Source organism: Xenopus laevis, chromosome 2L (assembly GCF_017654675.1).
Source record: "Xenopus laevis strain J_2021 chromosome 2L, Xenopus_laevis_v10.1, whole genome shotgun sequence".
NCBI lineage: Eukaryota > Metazoa > Chordata > Amphibia > Anura > Pipidae > Xenopus > Xenopus laevis.
This window is the reverse complement of record NC_054373.1, coordinates 96,383,461-96,398,403: the sequence shown is the minus strand read 5'-3', so window position 1 is coordinate 96,398,403 and position 14,943 is coordinate 96,383,461. Positions and strand designations below refer to the sequence as shown.

Genomic DNA, 14,943 nt, shown 5'->3' with positions numbered 1-14,943 from the left:
TACAGAGAAAAAGGGAATCATTTTTAAAAATTTGGATAATAAGGATAAAATGGGAGACAGCCTTTCTATAATTCGGAGCTTTCTGTATAATGGGTTTCCAGATAACAGATCCCTTACCTGTATACGTTAATATTTTCCATGTTAATAGAAGTCCATCAGGAATCATAGTCTCCAACTGTTCCAAATTCCCCAGGACAGTCTCTGACTTCATAGATCTAATGGCCAGAAGTCAAGTTTTGGGCCTGCTGTCTATTTATTGAATGTGCATGGTTAAAACACCATTGTATTGTAATGATCATGACCATTAACTGTTCCATGTTGAATATCTTGTCAGTCCGATGACTGCGCATGCTTTAAACTTTGAGGGCTGGCACATGGGGTGTTTTGATCGCTGCTATGTAGTTGGACTGGTCACATCCCAGGTAGATTCATTATGGATTTAATCAAATAACATTTGGTCTAATCCTTGAGTTTATGCAAGTAAAGCTGTAAGGTTAGGATCAGGCAACCAGGACTGCATCACACCTCTGTACAGTGAAGTATGAAAGCAATTCTATGCCTTGGCACAAACTCAGGTACAAAAGGATGAGGTTTCTGTTGCCTCTAAAGATGATTGTTTTATTTTAAGTGTATGCTTCCAATTAAAGCCATTTTGATGTATTGAGCATTTGCAACCCTATTGGAAAAAATGTAAAATAATCATAGCGTGAATATAACTACTATTTAAAGCTATATATATCAGTTTGTAAAGGCTTCTGCTTGCAGTATGTAACATTGCTATATATATTATGGGAATCGTTTACCTCTCTTAAATGTTTGTAATTAAACAAGTGTATATTTATTTTGTGCAGTGGTTCCACCTGGAAGTCCTGGACCAATCACAAGGCATGGGTCCTATGACAGTCTAGCATCAGACCACAGTGGCCAGGAAGATGAAGAATGGCTTTCACAGGTAATCTATGGGTTGACAGCAAGTGTACATATATACAGTACATCTCAATTGCCTTTTTGGGGACAGGGGTAGGGGTTTTTATTCTTTCTTTCTAAGAAAATGCCTTTGGATGAGTTCCAATAGATTTTGAGCCAAAAGAGCATCAGCAGTGACAAGTTGCAACAGGGATCTCACAGGTATTGGCTGGTGTGATGTTCATTACATACATCAATCTCAGTAGTTTATAGTCAACTGACATGGAATTTCATAGATTACAATGTAACAATGGCTCAATTACCTTTTATAACTTTGTACCACTATACCTACTGGCTTGTTAGCAGCACTGGGGTCATACGTTTAATTCAGATCAAGTACTAGGCAGTTTTTAGCACTACCCATGTTTGAGTGGTTTTCCTCTAAGTACCCCTGTTTCTTTCCACACTCCCACAGCACACAGGCTGGTTAGGTGGCTCCTCAAAAAACTGATGCTGGTGTGTGTTGTTTGAATAGGGCAGCATTCTCATTGTAAACTCTTATGGGGCAGGGTCTGATCTATCAGTAACCCATGTGTCCCTCTGGGGCTACTGTGCAAGTGAAGTGCCCTGTGCAACTGAAGTTAGATCACACAAAATATATCTTCAGCGCATTCCCTTGCTCCAGTTCTTCAGGGAATACATGCTTGCAGAGCTGATCTAGGATTAAATGGCATTAGATGCTCATGCTCATGTACATCAGTACCCTGCACAACATCCCAAAATATATGAAGCAGAGGAAAGAGAGCAATAACATTGGTTAATTGTGTGAGGCATATTTGAGGGAGCACCCAGCTATGAATTAATTGACTGTGTTTACAATTCAGAGATAAAGTGTGCACACTAATTTCCATGTTTCTGCACTATGTGTGATGGTATAGATAGATTATTCTATGCACAAAATATTCTTTCTTTGTATATATGTATTTATACATGTGAGTGAGAGCTGCTATAAAATTTCTCTTACAGAAGAGTTTTTCAGGCTTCTAGTGCCATTTTCTCTTGAGCCCAGGATTTGGTCAGAACCTCTATAACAAAAAATTTGGTTACATGTACATAACGATGCAGCTCTAATTATATAATTCTAATATAATCCAGACCAGTAAATAGGGACTCAATCATAATACCACCATAATTAGTTTCAAGCTTATCCTCCACATCAGCTGTGTTTGGCCCCCATTAGAGAGCAGTAACCCCCAGCTTGGGAACTTCTGTTATACACTATTCACATATGTGATATTCTACAGATGTTACTGGATTTGTACTCAGGTTAGAACTTAACATTAAAATAAATAAATAAATAAAACAAGAATCTGTAAAAGTTTACAAATAATATACTGTTTTAAAAAAGATTAAAGAGCTGTACTGCTAAATCTTTCCAATTAATTATGGCAGCAAACAGGTATATTTCATTGCACTTTAATGGCCGGAATACAGATTCCAGGCTGGAGATATTTAAGAAAAATAATAAAGACTCAGCTGGAATAGTTTAGTTTAGTTTAACATGAGGACCTTATCGGCAAACTAATGACATATTCATTAAAGTGTGTTACAGTCTATTACAGTAATCTCAATATCTCTTTATATATCTTTATTTGCTCCTAAATGGTTAATATTTTCAATATGTGCCAGGATATAGTGTAAAGTAAATCTCCTTTGGTCTGCAATAATGGCTGTTTCTCAGGCTAGGAACAGGGATGTTTTTTAACTCAGAATGTTATTTCAGTCTCACTTCATCGTATACAATATGAAAGGAAAAAAATACATGCAATATATATATATATATATATATATATATATATATATATATATATATATATATAGATATATATATATATATATATATATATATATATATATATATAAAATATAGCTTGCAAGGAACTAATTTCACTGCTTAATAAGAGCAAATTGTGTGCGCCTTGGGATTTAATATCAGAAGTACTCCCATTATTAAACACCCAAAGCTAAATGGATAGGAGCCAGTCTTGACCACCATCCTTGTTAGATCAGGTCTAATATTTAATGGATTTAGGAGACAAGCAAAAAAAAAAGAAAAAAACAACTGCACTCACAGGTCTTGTGAAAATTGAAATTGATAATATATAAAAGCAACTAATAAATGTGTAAAAAATCTTGTCTATTCCTAGATTTATCCCCTGAAGTAATAAAAAGCATATAAAAACAGAGTGTGATCATCCCCAGTAAAAACATAAAATAAAATAAATTTGTAGAACTGCATCTCCACACAGTCCCACTTGTACGAGCTCCACTCAGCCACAAGTTGATTACGCCCTTATAGCCCTTCAACCAGGTTACGAACTAATGTACAGGCCAATCAGTGGCCGATCAGCAGGGGGTGCGATTGGGCCAGGGCCCGCACCCCCTCAGGGCCCCCCGGCAGCATGCATGCCACTGACTCTGGTGGAATTCTGGGAGGTTCCGGGCGTACAGAGTGGGGCGGCGGGCCCGGCTGCACGGCCCGCGCCATGGCCGTCCCCCTCTAGTTATGTAACGAAAGGCCAATCCACCTGTCCTCACTGTTCCCGTGGCCATTAGTCAAACGGAATCCTCTGCAGGCTTGCCTTCTGCGAGCAGTTCCAATGGTAACCCTAAGCACACTCGTGCAACTCCTGGACCCACTGGCAGCATACTCCTCCCACAGACAGCTAGCAGCTACTACATGTATGGAGTACCAAGCCTCCCTGCCACACATCAGTAGCATTCGGCAAAGCAAAATCCCTAATACTTCATGGGATATCAGCATTTTGTGGTCCAATAAGGGATCAAATGATAATATTCTAATCACTCACATCCCAGCTATAGGAACCAGGGATCAGCCATATGCAGTATAGTAGTATGATGCCATGTATTTTATATTAGCCACCAAACTGAACTCGGATACCTGGAACACTAGTCCCTATTCCTGTGGCAGGCAATATATCTCAGTATGACAGAGCTCACTCGATCAGTGGGGTGTCCAAAATTCCTGAACAAAAAAGTGGATAAGAATAATAAATAGTCATAGGTTCATATTTCAAAGTAGACCATCATGTTCTTAAATAGTCTTATGAAAAAATGCCACATACTGTTCAAAACTAGTATACATGTTCTTAAACAGTGCAATTAGGTTTTTTCAATCTTTTGCTTTAGTTCATCTCTATCAAAAGTAGCCAAGACATTCCTTATTTAGAATCTGTCACGTAGTAACAAACCATATCCTGGAGCAGGTTATTGTAGCAATATGTCCACAAAGTATCTCTTGTAGCAATAGAGACCTTAGAATATCCTAGAAGAAAGGAGTCATAGGTAGAGTTTCATTTAGGCCCTTAGGAGCCAAAGTGTCCAGTCTGTTAATCCACTTGGATTCTTTTCTTAAAAATAGTAAGTCCCTATTGCCTCTCCCTCTCCGTGGAACAGGTACATGATCAATGATCTGTCTGAATTGAGATAACGTGTGTTTGAAATTAAGCCAGTGATTAGATACTGGCTGGTCAGCTTTCCTAGTGGCCAAGGCAGTTCTTATAGCACTACGGTGATTATTCGTAGTTGATGGCTTTCCAACATAGTACAGACCACATGGGCACCAGGCCATATATACCACATGATCAAATGTGCAAGTAAACTGGGTCCCCTGTAACAACCCACCACAAATAAGGTAGTTAGGACATTTAAAACAACCATTTTTTAAGAGGTTTATGCAACAACTTGCTGAGTGGAACTCGTACAAGTGGGAGTGTGTACAGTTGCAGTTCTACGTATTTATTTTATAAATGTTTTTACTGGGGATGATCGCACTCTGCTTTTATATGCCTTTTCGTTTTTTATCACTTCTGGGGATAAATCTAGGAATATACACAAGAGTTTTTGCTTTTATATATTACCAAGGCTATGTACTGATGGTATACAGATAATTTATTGAAATCACACACACTACTGACATCCCTAATTGGATATTTTGGCACCATTTTAGCATTTAAGTATGACTGTGTTATGTATTTTTTCCACTTCCTGGTGATGGCTTTGATGTAGGGGCCAAAACATTGAATAAATCCACTTCTCATTTTACACAAGACCTGTGAGTGTGGTTGTTTTTCTAAAATGTAATATGTTGCAACAATTTTACCAGCACCTAGGCATTTTTCCTATCTATCTATCTATCTATCTATATATATATATATATATATATATATATATATATATATATATATATATATATATATATATATATATAGATATAGATATAGATATAGATATATATATTGGTCTGGACTTTTTTGTTTTGATATATATATTTTGTCCAGGATATGGACTAAGTCCACGACAGGGACACCGCTCTACTCCAGTTTGTACAAATATATATATATATATATATATATATAACAGTAGATTTGTAGGCCGCGCACTCCTGGGTATCAGCAAAGATCGCTCGTCTCCAAATTATTTAAAAGGTAAATTCTTTATTAAGACATACAATCAAATAACCATAGCGTCTGAGGTCTGACGCGTTTCGTGACAACACACTTCCTCAGAGACCTCATTTCCTGTCACATTACACCGAGTTTAAATCCCCCCAGCACACCTGTACATTAATTAAGACACTGAAAAAACGTTTAAATTCACTAAAACTCGCGTCAGTTATAAATAGAATAAATGCTAAGTAGGAAAAATTCCATAAATTAGTTCTTTGATTGGTATAATATATAAACATAAACCATATAATCTAAATTTCATATCTTGGAAAATTACAAAACTTCATTTTCCAAGATATGAAATTTAGATTATATGGTTTATGTTTATATATTATACCAATCAAAGAACTAATTTATGGAATTTTTCCTACTTAGCATTTATTCTATTTATAACTGACGCGAGTTTTAGTGAATTTAAACGGTTTTTCAGTGTCTTAATTAATGTACAGGTGTGCTGGGGGGATTTAAACTCGGTGTAATGTGACAGGAAATGAGGTCTCTGAGGAAGTGTGTTGTCACGAAACGCGTCAGACCTCAGACGCTATGGTTATTTGATTGTATGTCTTAATAAAGAATTTACCTTTTAAATAATTTGGAGACGAACGATCTTTGCTGATACCCAGGAGTGCGCGGCATACAAATCTACTGTTGGACCTTTTGACGTTCCTTCCTAGTGACGGACTCGGGGCTGGCTGCACCCGGGTCACTTCTCTTGCAGGGTAAGATTCCAAGGATTGTCTTTAATTGTGTTAACTCTTACACAGCGGACTAGGAGTACCCGCTGTTCAGATTAAAGAGTGGGGTCCGGGGCCTAGTGCACCCGGACCAACTAATGTTTACGGTGAGCAGGGTTCAGTCTGCACTAAGCTATTTAGTTTGAATCGATACCCGCACTATTGTCATATTTATTAAGATTAAGCAAATACTTAGAGCCGGATTTGCCTCTTTTGTTATATATATATATATATACCCACTGTTTAAGACACATTTTTATTGAATTATAAGACAAGATGTTCCTGAGTCCTTAGGAGTTCTGCACTGGTGCTTCTCCGAGCAGAAGATGTTCTTTGTTAGAAGAATAAGTGGTAGTTTTGTTAGTGCAAACACCTAAGTACAAGGAAGCACACAGTGGTAGTTCTGAAATGGAACAGCGTCCCTGCATCTGTGTAAACAACTTGGCCGCAACATGAACTTTTTAATTTCTTTTCAAGATTGTCTTTGGCCTAGATATTTATCAAGTGGTGAGAAAAATCTCTGTTTAGAAAAGTAAAACTTACTATTCACTATATTTTTCTTTGGGGCTTAGTTATAAAAACACCATCCTGTTTCATATCTGGATTCTATCGGTACATGGATTTGGAGCACTTTTCCTGTTCAAGAGCCTTTATTCACCAGTGATATATATCTATATATGTGTGATTAATTTAGCTATTGCTGTAGGCAGTATACAGGAAGGACAATCTTTAACTCAAAGAGCATTTAATTATATTTTAAGTCATTTTGTGATGCAAAACCCCGGGGATCCTAATTCTTCAGTGAATCGCTCAAAATATAGTTGGTTTCTGAGACAAGTTAAAAAAAAAAAGTATATATATTAAAAACATGAACTCGCCTAATGTCCTCTGCAGTATAAGAAAAGTTAACAGCTTCCAGCTCCAAAAGTTTATGATAACATGTCACTTTATGGGATGCAAAGCGGTGCATTCATAAAGTTGATATGATAGTTTACAATATAAATCTGTGCCAGTAATTCTCTGTAAATACTGTCCAGCATCCTCAGACAGATAATACTATTAGTATGGAGAAAATCAAACATGAACCTTTTTGTAGACATTGTACCACAATACTGCTGAGATCTGAAAAAAGCCTTTTAAAGGAGAAAGAAAGCCTGAGAAAAACTCTCACCATCTCTACTGGCCTCTATTCCCCTTCCCAAACTGCACCACCAGGGACTCATCAAACAGCAGCTATAGCTTTTCCTGGCTGAAAAATAGAGAGTAGCGCAATAGGGTTGGCAGGCACCATCTTGCACCACTTCAGGTCCTCTTATTTGTGATCTCCCCACAGGAGCATACAGGGTTGAAGCCAATCCAAACCTTGGTTTAACTGGACATGCTCTGTCCAAACCTTTAATTCAAATTCAAACTGAAAGGGTACTGGAATTTGATAAGATCCGGTGTCCAAGATTGTATTAAAATAGATTATCAGCTTTTAAAATATATATTTAAACTTCATGCAGCATTTCCATTCACACTGCCCAAATTCTTGGTTGAGCCACCACTATACCTATCAGTACCTTGTTAAAATGGTCTCTGGTGGTGTTGAATTTTCAAGAACTAGACAACAGAAATTTTTTCCACTGAAATTGTAGCCAGATTTAGTTTACTTCTCAGCCAATTAGTTAATGGGGGATTTTGCATTTGGTCGAATCAAGAAGGTGAGTTTATGCATCCTGGTTTAGGTCCTTTGCCATTGCATTTATGCACTGCATTGTTAGTGCAAACGGCTGCAAAGAAATGCTTTCCCTGACTAAGCAGGACCCTCCGATACTTTTTGTTAAATTGTTGTACAGTGCTGCATAGCTTGCTGTTATTGTATGAATAAATGATGAGTACAGCAAAAGTAGTTTGTTGTAGTCGGATACGTTTGTTGGTCATATTGTTTGGCCAGATGCAGGCTTTTACAGATTATCCTAAGATCCTATTGTATTGCAGGCAATGTTTCCAAATTGAAAATATATTCTACCAGTGCACTATGTTTGTAGGTACATGGTGGATCATCAGATGATGAAGGAAGGAGCAACCACATCTCCTCTTTACTTCCTGTAGTTCTGGGCTATTGTGGTCATCTATGTGTAAGACTATTGTATGATTTGGCAAACAAGCCAGCTAAACAGACACTATGATGTGTATTGAAACCAAGGCGCAGTGGCATAACTAGTTGCAAATTCCCCCCCCAGTGGATGACCCATGGGTGGGGAAATAGTGGATGACCCATGGTACTTACAAAAATTTGGGTCACCCACGATGCATAAAATTGTGGGTGTCCCAAGATTTTCTATGTGCTACAGGTCACCACAGGCCCCCCTTACAGAGGAAGCCTCAGGGTCTGCCTCCTCTGTAGTTATACCGCTGCCCAGGCAGAAAAGAGTCCAGCCCATTGACTTCGATCTTGTTTTGGTGCCAAAATCTGGAAGTCAGTGGATCATTCTTCTCTACTTGTTAATAAAATATTTTGGGGCTATAGTACAACAGCTATAGTTCAATTGGATACTATGTACTATGTATGTATCCAGTTGTAGTATAGCTACATGTACTATGTATACTATATATATTATTTTTTACAATACATTTTATAATAATTTTTCATTATTGTCTAGACTGATTTCTCATTGTCTTACCACAGCACTTGGCTTTACTTTTAATTGTATTTGTTTAACACCACACTGAGGTCAGCGACAAGAACTGGGTGCTCTGATAAAGCCTGTCCTTATCTTCAACTTCTCAATTGGAAGAGTGGGTAATGCATGTTGTCAGTGTGAAGTAGATACAATATGTTTGTCCTGCACACAACAGGAGAGTGAATAGGAACATCTGCCCATTGCCTCGCTTAAACTGCAAAGGCATCTGTTTACCTCTCGGCTCTGTGACACTGATGGTTCTGAGCTTAAAATATACAGATAGCTTTATCTGTGGCCTAATTTACATTGCAGCATGAGGTGAAAAGCTATAAAAGAAAGCAGAATTTCATTTTAGGCAGTGGTGCAAACGGAAGATTTAGCGGAAGAATCACTTCTGTTATGTCCTTAGCCTTCAAGGCTTGTAAATCCAGCTCTTCAGCTACAGATTCAAAATTCCTGCAAATATTTCTGATTTGTTTCAGAGATGAACTGAGCGAAAATAATGGAGATCAGAAAAGAAATAAGTGCTTTCTCAAGCACATTCCCATACAATAGCAGTACATCAAATGGGTAAATGGGTGTCTTATGTTAAATCTAGCAACATACAGAGTAGACAATGTGGCGAGGAGCTTCATATGTGAATGATTACAAAAATCCAGAAAGTGAATATATCTGAAACACTAGTAAAGAACATCAGAGTGAGTATTTAGAGGTGCTTCACAGTAATTTACTTGATTCTATCAGCAGGCCTGGAGTAAGAGTAGTATGGGTCCTTGGCAATGTAGCAAAACCAGTTCCCTACATGAAGGGGTAAAAATTGCAAAATACAACTGTACTTTAAAAGGGCAAGTAACAGACAGAAATTAAAATTCCACAAATGAATGCCTTCTATTTTAAACATTTTGCATAATTTCTAGAAAAACGATATAAAGGTCGTTTATTTTTAAAATCGGCTGGGCTTTGTTATGTCTATATGTACAGCAGCATGACAAAACTCACCAAAATTGTTAAGTTTTAAGTTTAATTTTTGACAACGCTGTTTTAGTGTAGGTGATGATTAAAGGGTAGCAAAGTATAACATAACCTTTTGGCAAGATTTACAGTACTCCATTAATAGTTGTAAAACTTCCCACATGGAACAAACTAAAGTTCCACTTTAAAGAAACCCAAGATTAAATTAGAAGGCATCTTCTTGTAGAGCAGCGGGAGCAGAATTAACCCAATTATTCCCATTTTTTTACAGAAAATTACTACAAACCAATAAACGTAATATAATTGTCCTGTTTATGAAAAGGTTCCTGACAGTAAGGAAGTGACAAATTTATCAGATTTGATACTTGTATCAGCATGTCTAAAATGTGCTCTGCCTTCTGTTCTGAGCAGTTCTATCTCCCATCTAATTCCTGACCTCCTCATATTTGGGTGATAAGCTGTTAAATGTGAGAGGGTCAGTATATTTTTACTGAGCGGTAACCATCTTTACCAAACCATAATAAATAAGGCCCTTGGGCTTACAAAGTGCAATGCATGTATAATATGTAGTTTGCTTACTATTTCTAGTATGGTCTTTGAAGAATTTCTTACTTACAAATTATATTTCTGGTTGTTAATTTCAGGTAGAAATCGTGACCCATACTGGACCACACAGGCGATTATGGATGGGGCCACAGTTCCAGTTTAAAACAATACATCCTTCAGGTCAAACAACTGTAATATCATCAAGCTCTTCAGTGCTTCATTCACACGGCCCAAATGATACCCCACAACCACTGTTGGAGTTTGACACAGACGATCTTGCTCTAAACAGCCTCAGGTATGTATTGGGCCATGTGTGTAGGACCCAGCTTTGAAATAAAGGAGGTATCCTATTGTGAACCTGGCAATGCCGCCTGCTTATAAGTGCAGCTACAGACTCTGTACTTGAGTGAGTGCCCCATTACCAACTCAGTTTAATTCTTCTCAGATCAAAAAAGAGCTTCAGAGTAAGAAACCTGCAGCTTTTGGTGGGAGTAAAAGGACTTTTCAAATTAACTGATAGCATGAATTTATTTTATAGCTATAAACAATATTGCAGTTTGCCTTTAATTATTACTCAGTCCACAGAGATACTACATTGCGAACATGAAAACACTTGGGTGACTTAGCCCCAAGACCCATGATACCTCATTAATTCACTGAGGTTATAATATTGCTTTCAGCTGTGCGGCTCAAGGAAAACCTGGCCAACTAAATATACAGAGACCTAAGTACAGGGCGGCTCAATAAGAATCTGCTGCCTGCAGAATGGCAGTACAAAAGAAAACTGGGTACAAAAAGGGGGCCATCTGCTCCTCTACACTCCCAAACCCTAGCAGTCTGCCTTCCTGTAGTTAATGCTTTAATATGCATATACTGTCAACTATAGTCTTATTTGTCACAGAACACAGGTCCCTGTTATATGTTTTCATGTTACTCTGTAGTCAATGATATGAACAATTGAAAAAAGGTTTCCTCAATATTCTCAGTGCCTTATTAGCTATACCGGCAGAGGTTTATAACTTGACAGTATGTGACTTAATCGTGTTAATATAGCTGAACGTCTTTTGGACATTGCAATTTCCTAAGCTTGTTGCATCAACAGTTCTCACAATTATGATTAAACCAGATATGGAATTTAGAATAATAAAAAGTTGTGTGTTTAGGATAAAGCTGGATGTCTGACTAGTTTTGATCAGTTCATTGTAGGGAAAAGCAGAGTCATAGCCTGTAGGTGACTTATTAAAATAACCTTGTGCACATAGTTATTATCAGATAGAAGATTCTGGATAAGTGCCTGGGACAACATTTCTTCTCTACCTGCGTTTATATTTATTGTTTGCTGGCAAAGAACACTCTGTATGGTAGAAATATGTTCTCCCTTCCTGACCATGTCCCCATAAAATAAAATGTGACGTGAGTTGCATTTGCTTCAACATTTCACATGACACATTATAGACTGTGAGTACAGATCAAATATATGTACTCTGTGCCCCTAGTTTATTATTTTGTGCACTAAGCCGTTTATTATACTTGTATTGTTCATTGTACATTTGCTACTTTTGTTACTTAATTGTTGTCGGTTATTCTTGACAGACATCATCAGGCTAATTTAGTGAGGGGTTCCAGTGCCGAAGCACTAAATTATGCAAAGTTGCACTCCTTGGAATATAACCTTTCAACTTGTGCTCTTTGATCATGCTCCATGCTGCTGTGCCTTGCACTGGATAGAAAATTCAGTGGAGGATACAGAAGACAGTGGGTTCTGTAATAATGGAAGAACGAAAGCTCAGCAAGAATTAGGCTAGAAATGATAAACCTTACAGGTCATTTACAGAACCAATGCAGTGTGCACAGTGTCATTCTCAGTTGAAAATCTGAGAATTACACTTTTCTAAAGAATTTTAGCATAGATGAGGCTATGCTGGGAATTGTGCCTTCCCCAATTGCATGTGTAGTTTTGAAAATTGGGTGAAAGCTGCAGCTAACCCTTTCAGAATGTGAACTGCATTGTTCTGACAATACAGTGTGCTTATTTTGGAGCCAATCAGGAAAGGATTGCACACCCTATTTACAGAAATGAAATAATATATTTATTACATGAGGAAAAAGAGAAAAAGAAAAATTTACAAAAATTACAGAAATCAAAAGCAAGCCCTACGCGTTTCGACCATATTGGTTTTCCTCAGGGGCACAAATAAAAAAAAAAGAAAAAAGAAAAAGGCAGAACAAGTCTTGCTGTCCAACAAGGTTTATACCCATAGATGTTGAATTTCCTCGATGAGTACTGGGCGTCTGATATAATTTCTGTTTCCTCCAATATCGAAGGAGGGATGCCCTATGGCATACCTCCCAACTCTCTCTTTTTCGGAGGAACAGTCCCTCCTTTTTTTTACAGCTCAACCTGCAGTCCCTCATTTGTACTGGAAAGTCCCTATTTTCTCTGCACTGAACAGCCAGAAAAAGAAACAAAGTTTCTAACTTAATTGGCTTTTAGCAAAGAGCCCAGAACAGCTAACAGGTGCAAATAAGATACTTTGTAACAATTTTGAGACACAAAAAACAGTTTAGATAAGGAGAATTTTTTTTTTTTTCAAACTTTCATAACCTGCCAAATTTTGTAAAATGAACATGGTAATTAGGGGGTGTGGCTACAGAGAGGGGCGTGGTAAAAAAAATTCGCTGAGCTACGTCCGAAAAAAAAATGTTTGTCCCTCTTTTTACTTCGAAAATGTTGGGAGCTATGCTATGGGTATTTGTTTGGAGTGCAAATGTGCCCAAACCCAAACTGCTTTGAATTATCTCTTGGTGCTCCAAGTTTCCCCATTATCAATAGGTGCAAGGTGAGAATCTTGTCTCAGGCTGCAGCTCCCTGCAAGTTACCAGGGACAGCAAAAAGCAACTTTAAGAGTCGAAATTCCTGTTATTAAACCAGAAATTTGGCTCTTCTAGTGCAGAGATTTTGTGAATTTGTGAGCACTTTAGGGTGAGAGGAAGCTGCATTGGGAATTCCTCATTGGGGTTCAAAAATATAACAAGCTCAAAAAATATAATGTTATTGGGCCCCTTATGGGTCCATAGCTCTCATTTCTTCAAACCACAAATAGGCACTGAAACATAAAATAAACATCTTCAGGAGAAATGAGCATACAAAGAGGTTGCATGTTGAATGTTGCAACAGGCAAAATTACCTATTAAACATAATATATTTGTGTAACTGTCAGTTAGTGTAATGATTAATTTTCTTTGCATCACAGCCTGGTAAACATGCAAATGCAATAGACTGGTGACCCATAACTCAGCTCCTATGTGCAGTAAGAAACTGTAGTACATTCATCCTTTGCTAGTTGTTTTTATGCTCTGTCTCTGTGTGTACAGGTTGTGCACAGACTTGGGGGAATTGTTTCTCTTTTCTATGCGTACCCTTTTCCATTACCAGTTCTACTGCAGCCATGTCTTTATTGCTAACTCCCCTGCCCATTAGGATACACTCCAAAAATTCATTCTGCTTTAAGGATTACAGCAAAAGATTTCAACTAACAGGAAAACTTTCGGTGGGGATAAAAGCTTAAAACAAGTCTAAAGAAATCAAAGATTCTCCTACAACAAGAAATGGATTTTACATTTGTACTTAATATTTCAAATGAGGCAAAACAGAATTGTTTAATTTTTGTTAGTGTGAGGGCAGTATTCCCAGGGGGAGTACCTCTGAAAAAGAGTGCAAATAAAAAGTAATTTCCTATGAAAATAGTATTATGTAATTTCATCTTTATTACTATGAACTTGGAAATAAACAATAAATACATGACAATGTTAAGAGTAAAGTTGCAGAGATAATAAGTAACAGCATTATGGAGAGTTTATAAATGGTCAAGGTGGTAATGTTATAGTTTGAAAGTTTGCTCCTGGTCTAGAAATGTATTGTTCAAACACAAAAGTCTGTAATTTAAGTTAAAAATCTAGCATACTTTTCTCTTGATTTAACATTATTTTGATTATGTATGCAGCACACTGGTATTTAAAAGAAATTAACAAAAAATTGCCATTCTGTTAAGCTGAGTTGTATATATTTTTTTTAATGTTGTGTGATTGTAGGATTCAGCCTGTACGCTCAGAACCTGTCAGCATGCCTGGATCACCTCGCCCTGGCTCTGATCGCAGAGGAACTTCTACTGTTATTGATGCAACTTCAGGTAGGGATGCTCATGGAGAGCCTTAACTGGTCAATTAGCCACAAAGGAAAACTCCAGTGACTGACGTTTTAAGTTCATGATTATTTGTTGCTGTTCTAGCAAATAACTTTCTGTGTTGTAGCTACTAGAGATGTGTGGGTTGACCTGAAACCCATCGGATTCGCGGTTTGGGCAGGTTCAGATTGAGGATTGAGCAACTGTTGTGGCTTTGGGTTGGGTGTACACCTTCTCTGCTCCCAAGGATTATCCTGCCTTGGATAAGACTTACGTAGCAGGAAGATACAGGAGCAGGTTGGGTGTGGGTCCTACTATGATGACATTTTGCTGGTTAAGGTTTTGTGGGTTAGGATTGAGTACAGGTTGAGTTTATCTTGACCCACAGATCACTAGTAGCTACAGC

The 14,943-nt window shown here is 37.6% G+C and overlaps 1 protein-coding gene across 7 annotated transcripts in view; it reads left to right on the top strand.

Annotated features, from left to right (window-relative positions):
- The window catches only part of bcas3.L (breast carcinoma amplified sequence 3 L homeolog), a 603,015-nt gene that overhangs the window by 268,885 nt on the left and 319,187 nt on the right, over positions 1-14,943 (top strand). For all 7 annotated transcript variants that reach the window (XM_041582224.1, XM_041582225.1, XM_041582223.1 and 4 more), the window contains 3 exons: positions 852-952; positions 10,452-10,648; positions 14,446-14,543. In XM_041582224.1, the coding sequence (XP_041438158.1) occupies positions 852-952; positions 10,452-10,648; positions 14,446-14,543 (396 nt within the window). The remainder of the gene's footprint in view (positions 1-851; positions 953-10,451; positions 10,649-14,445; positions 14,544-14,943) is intronic.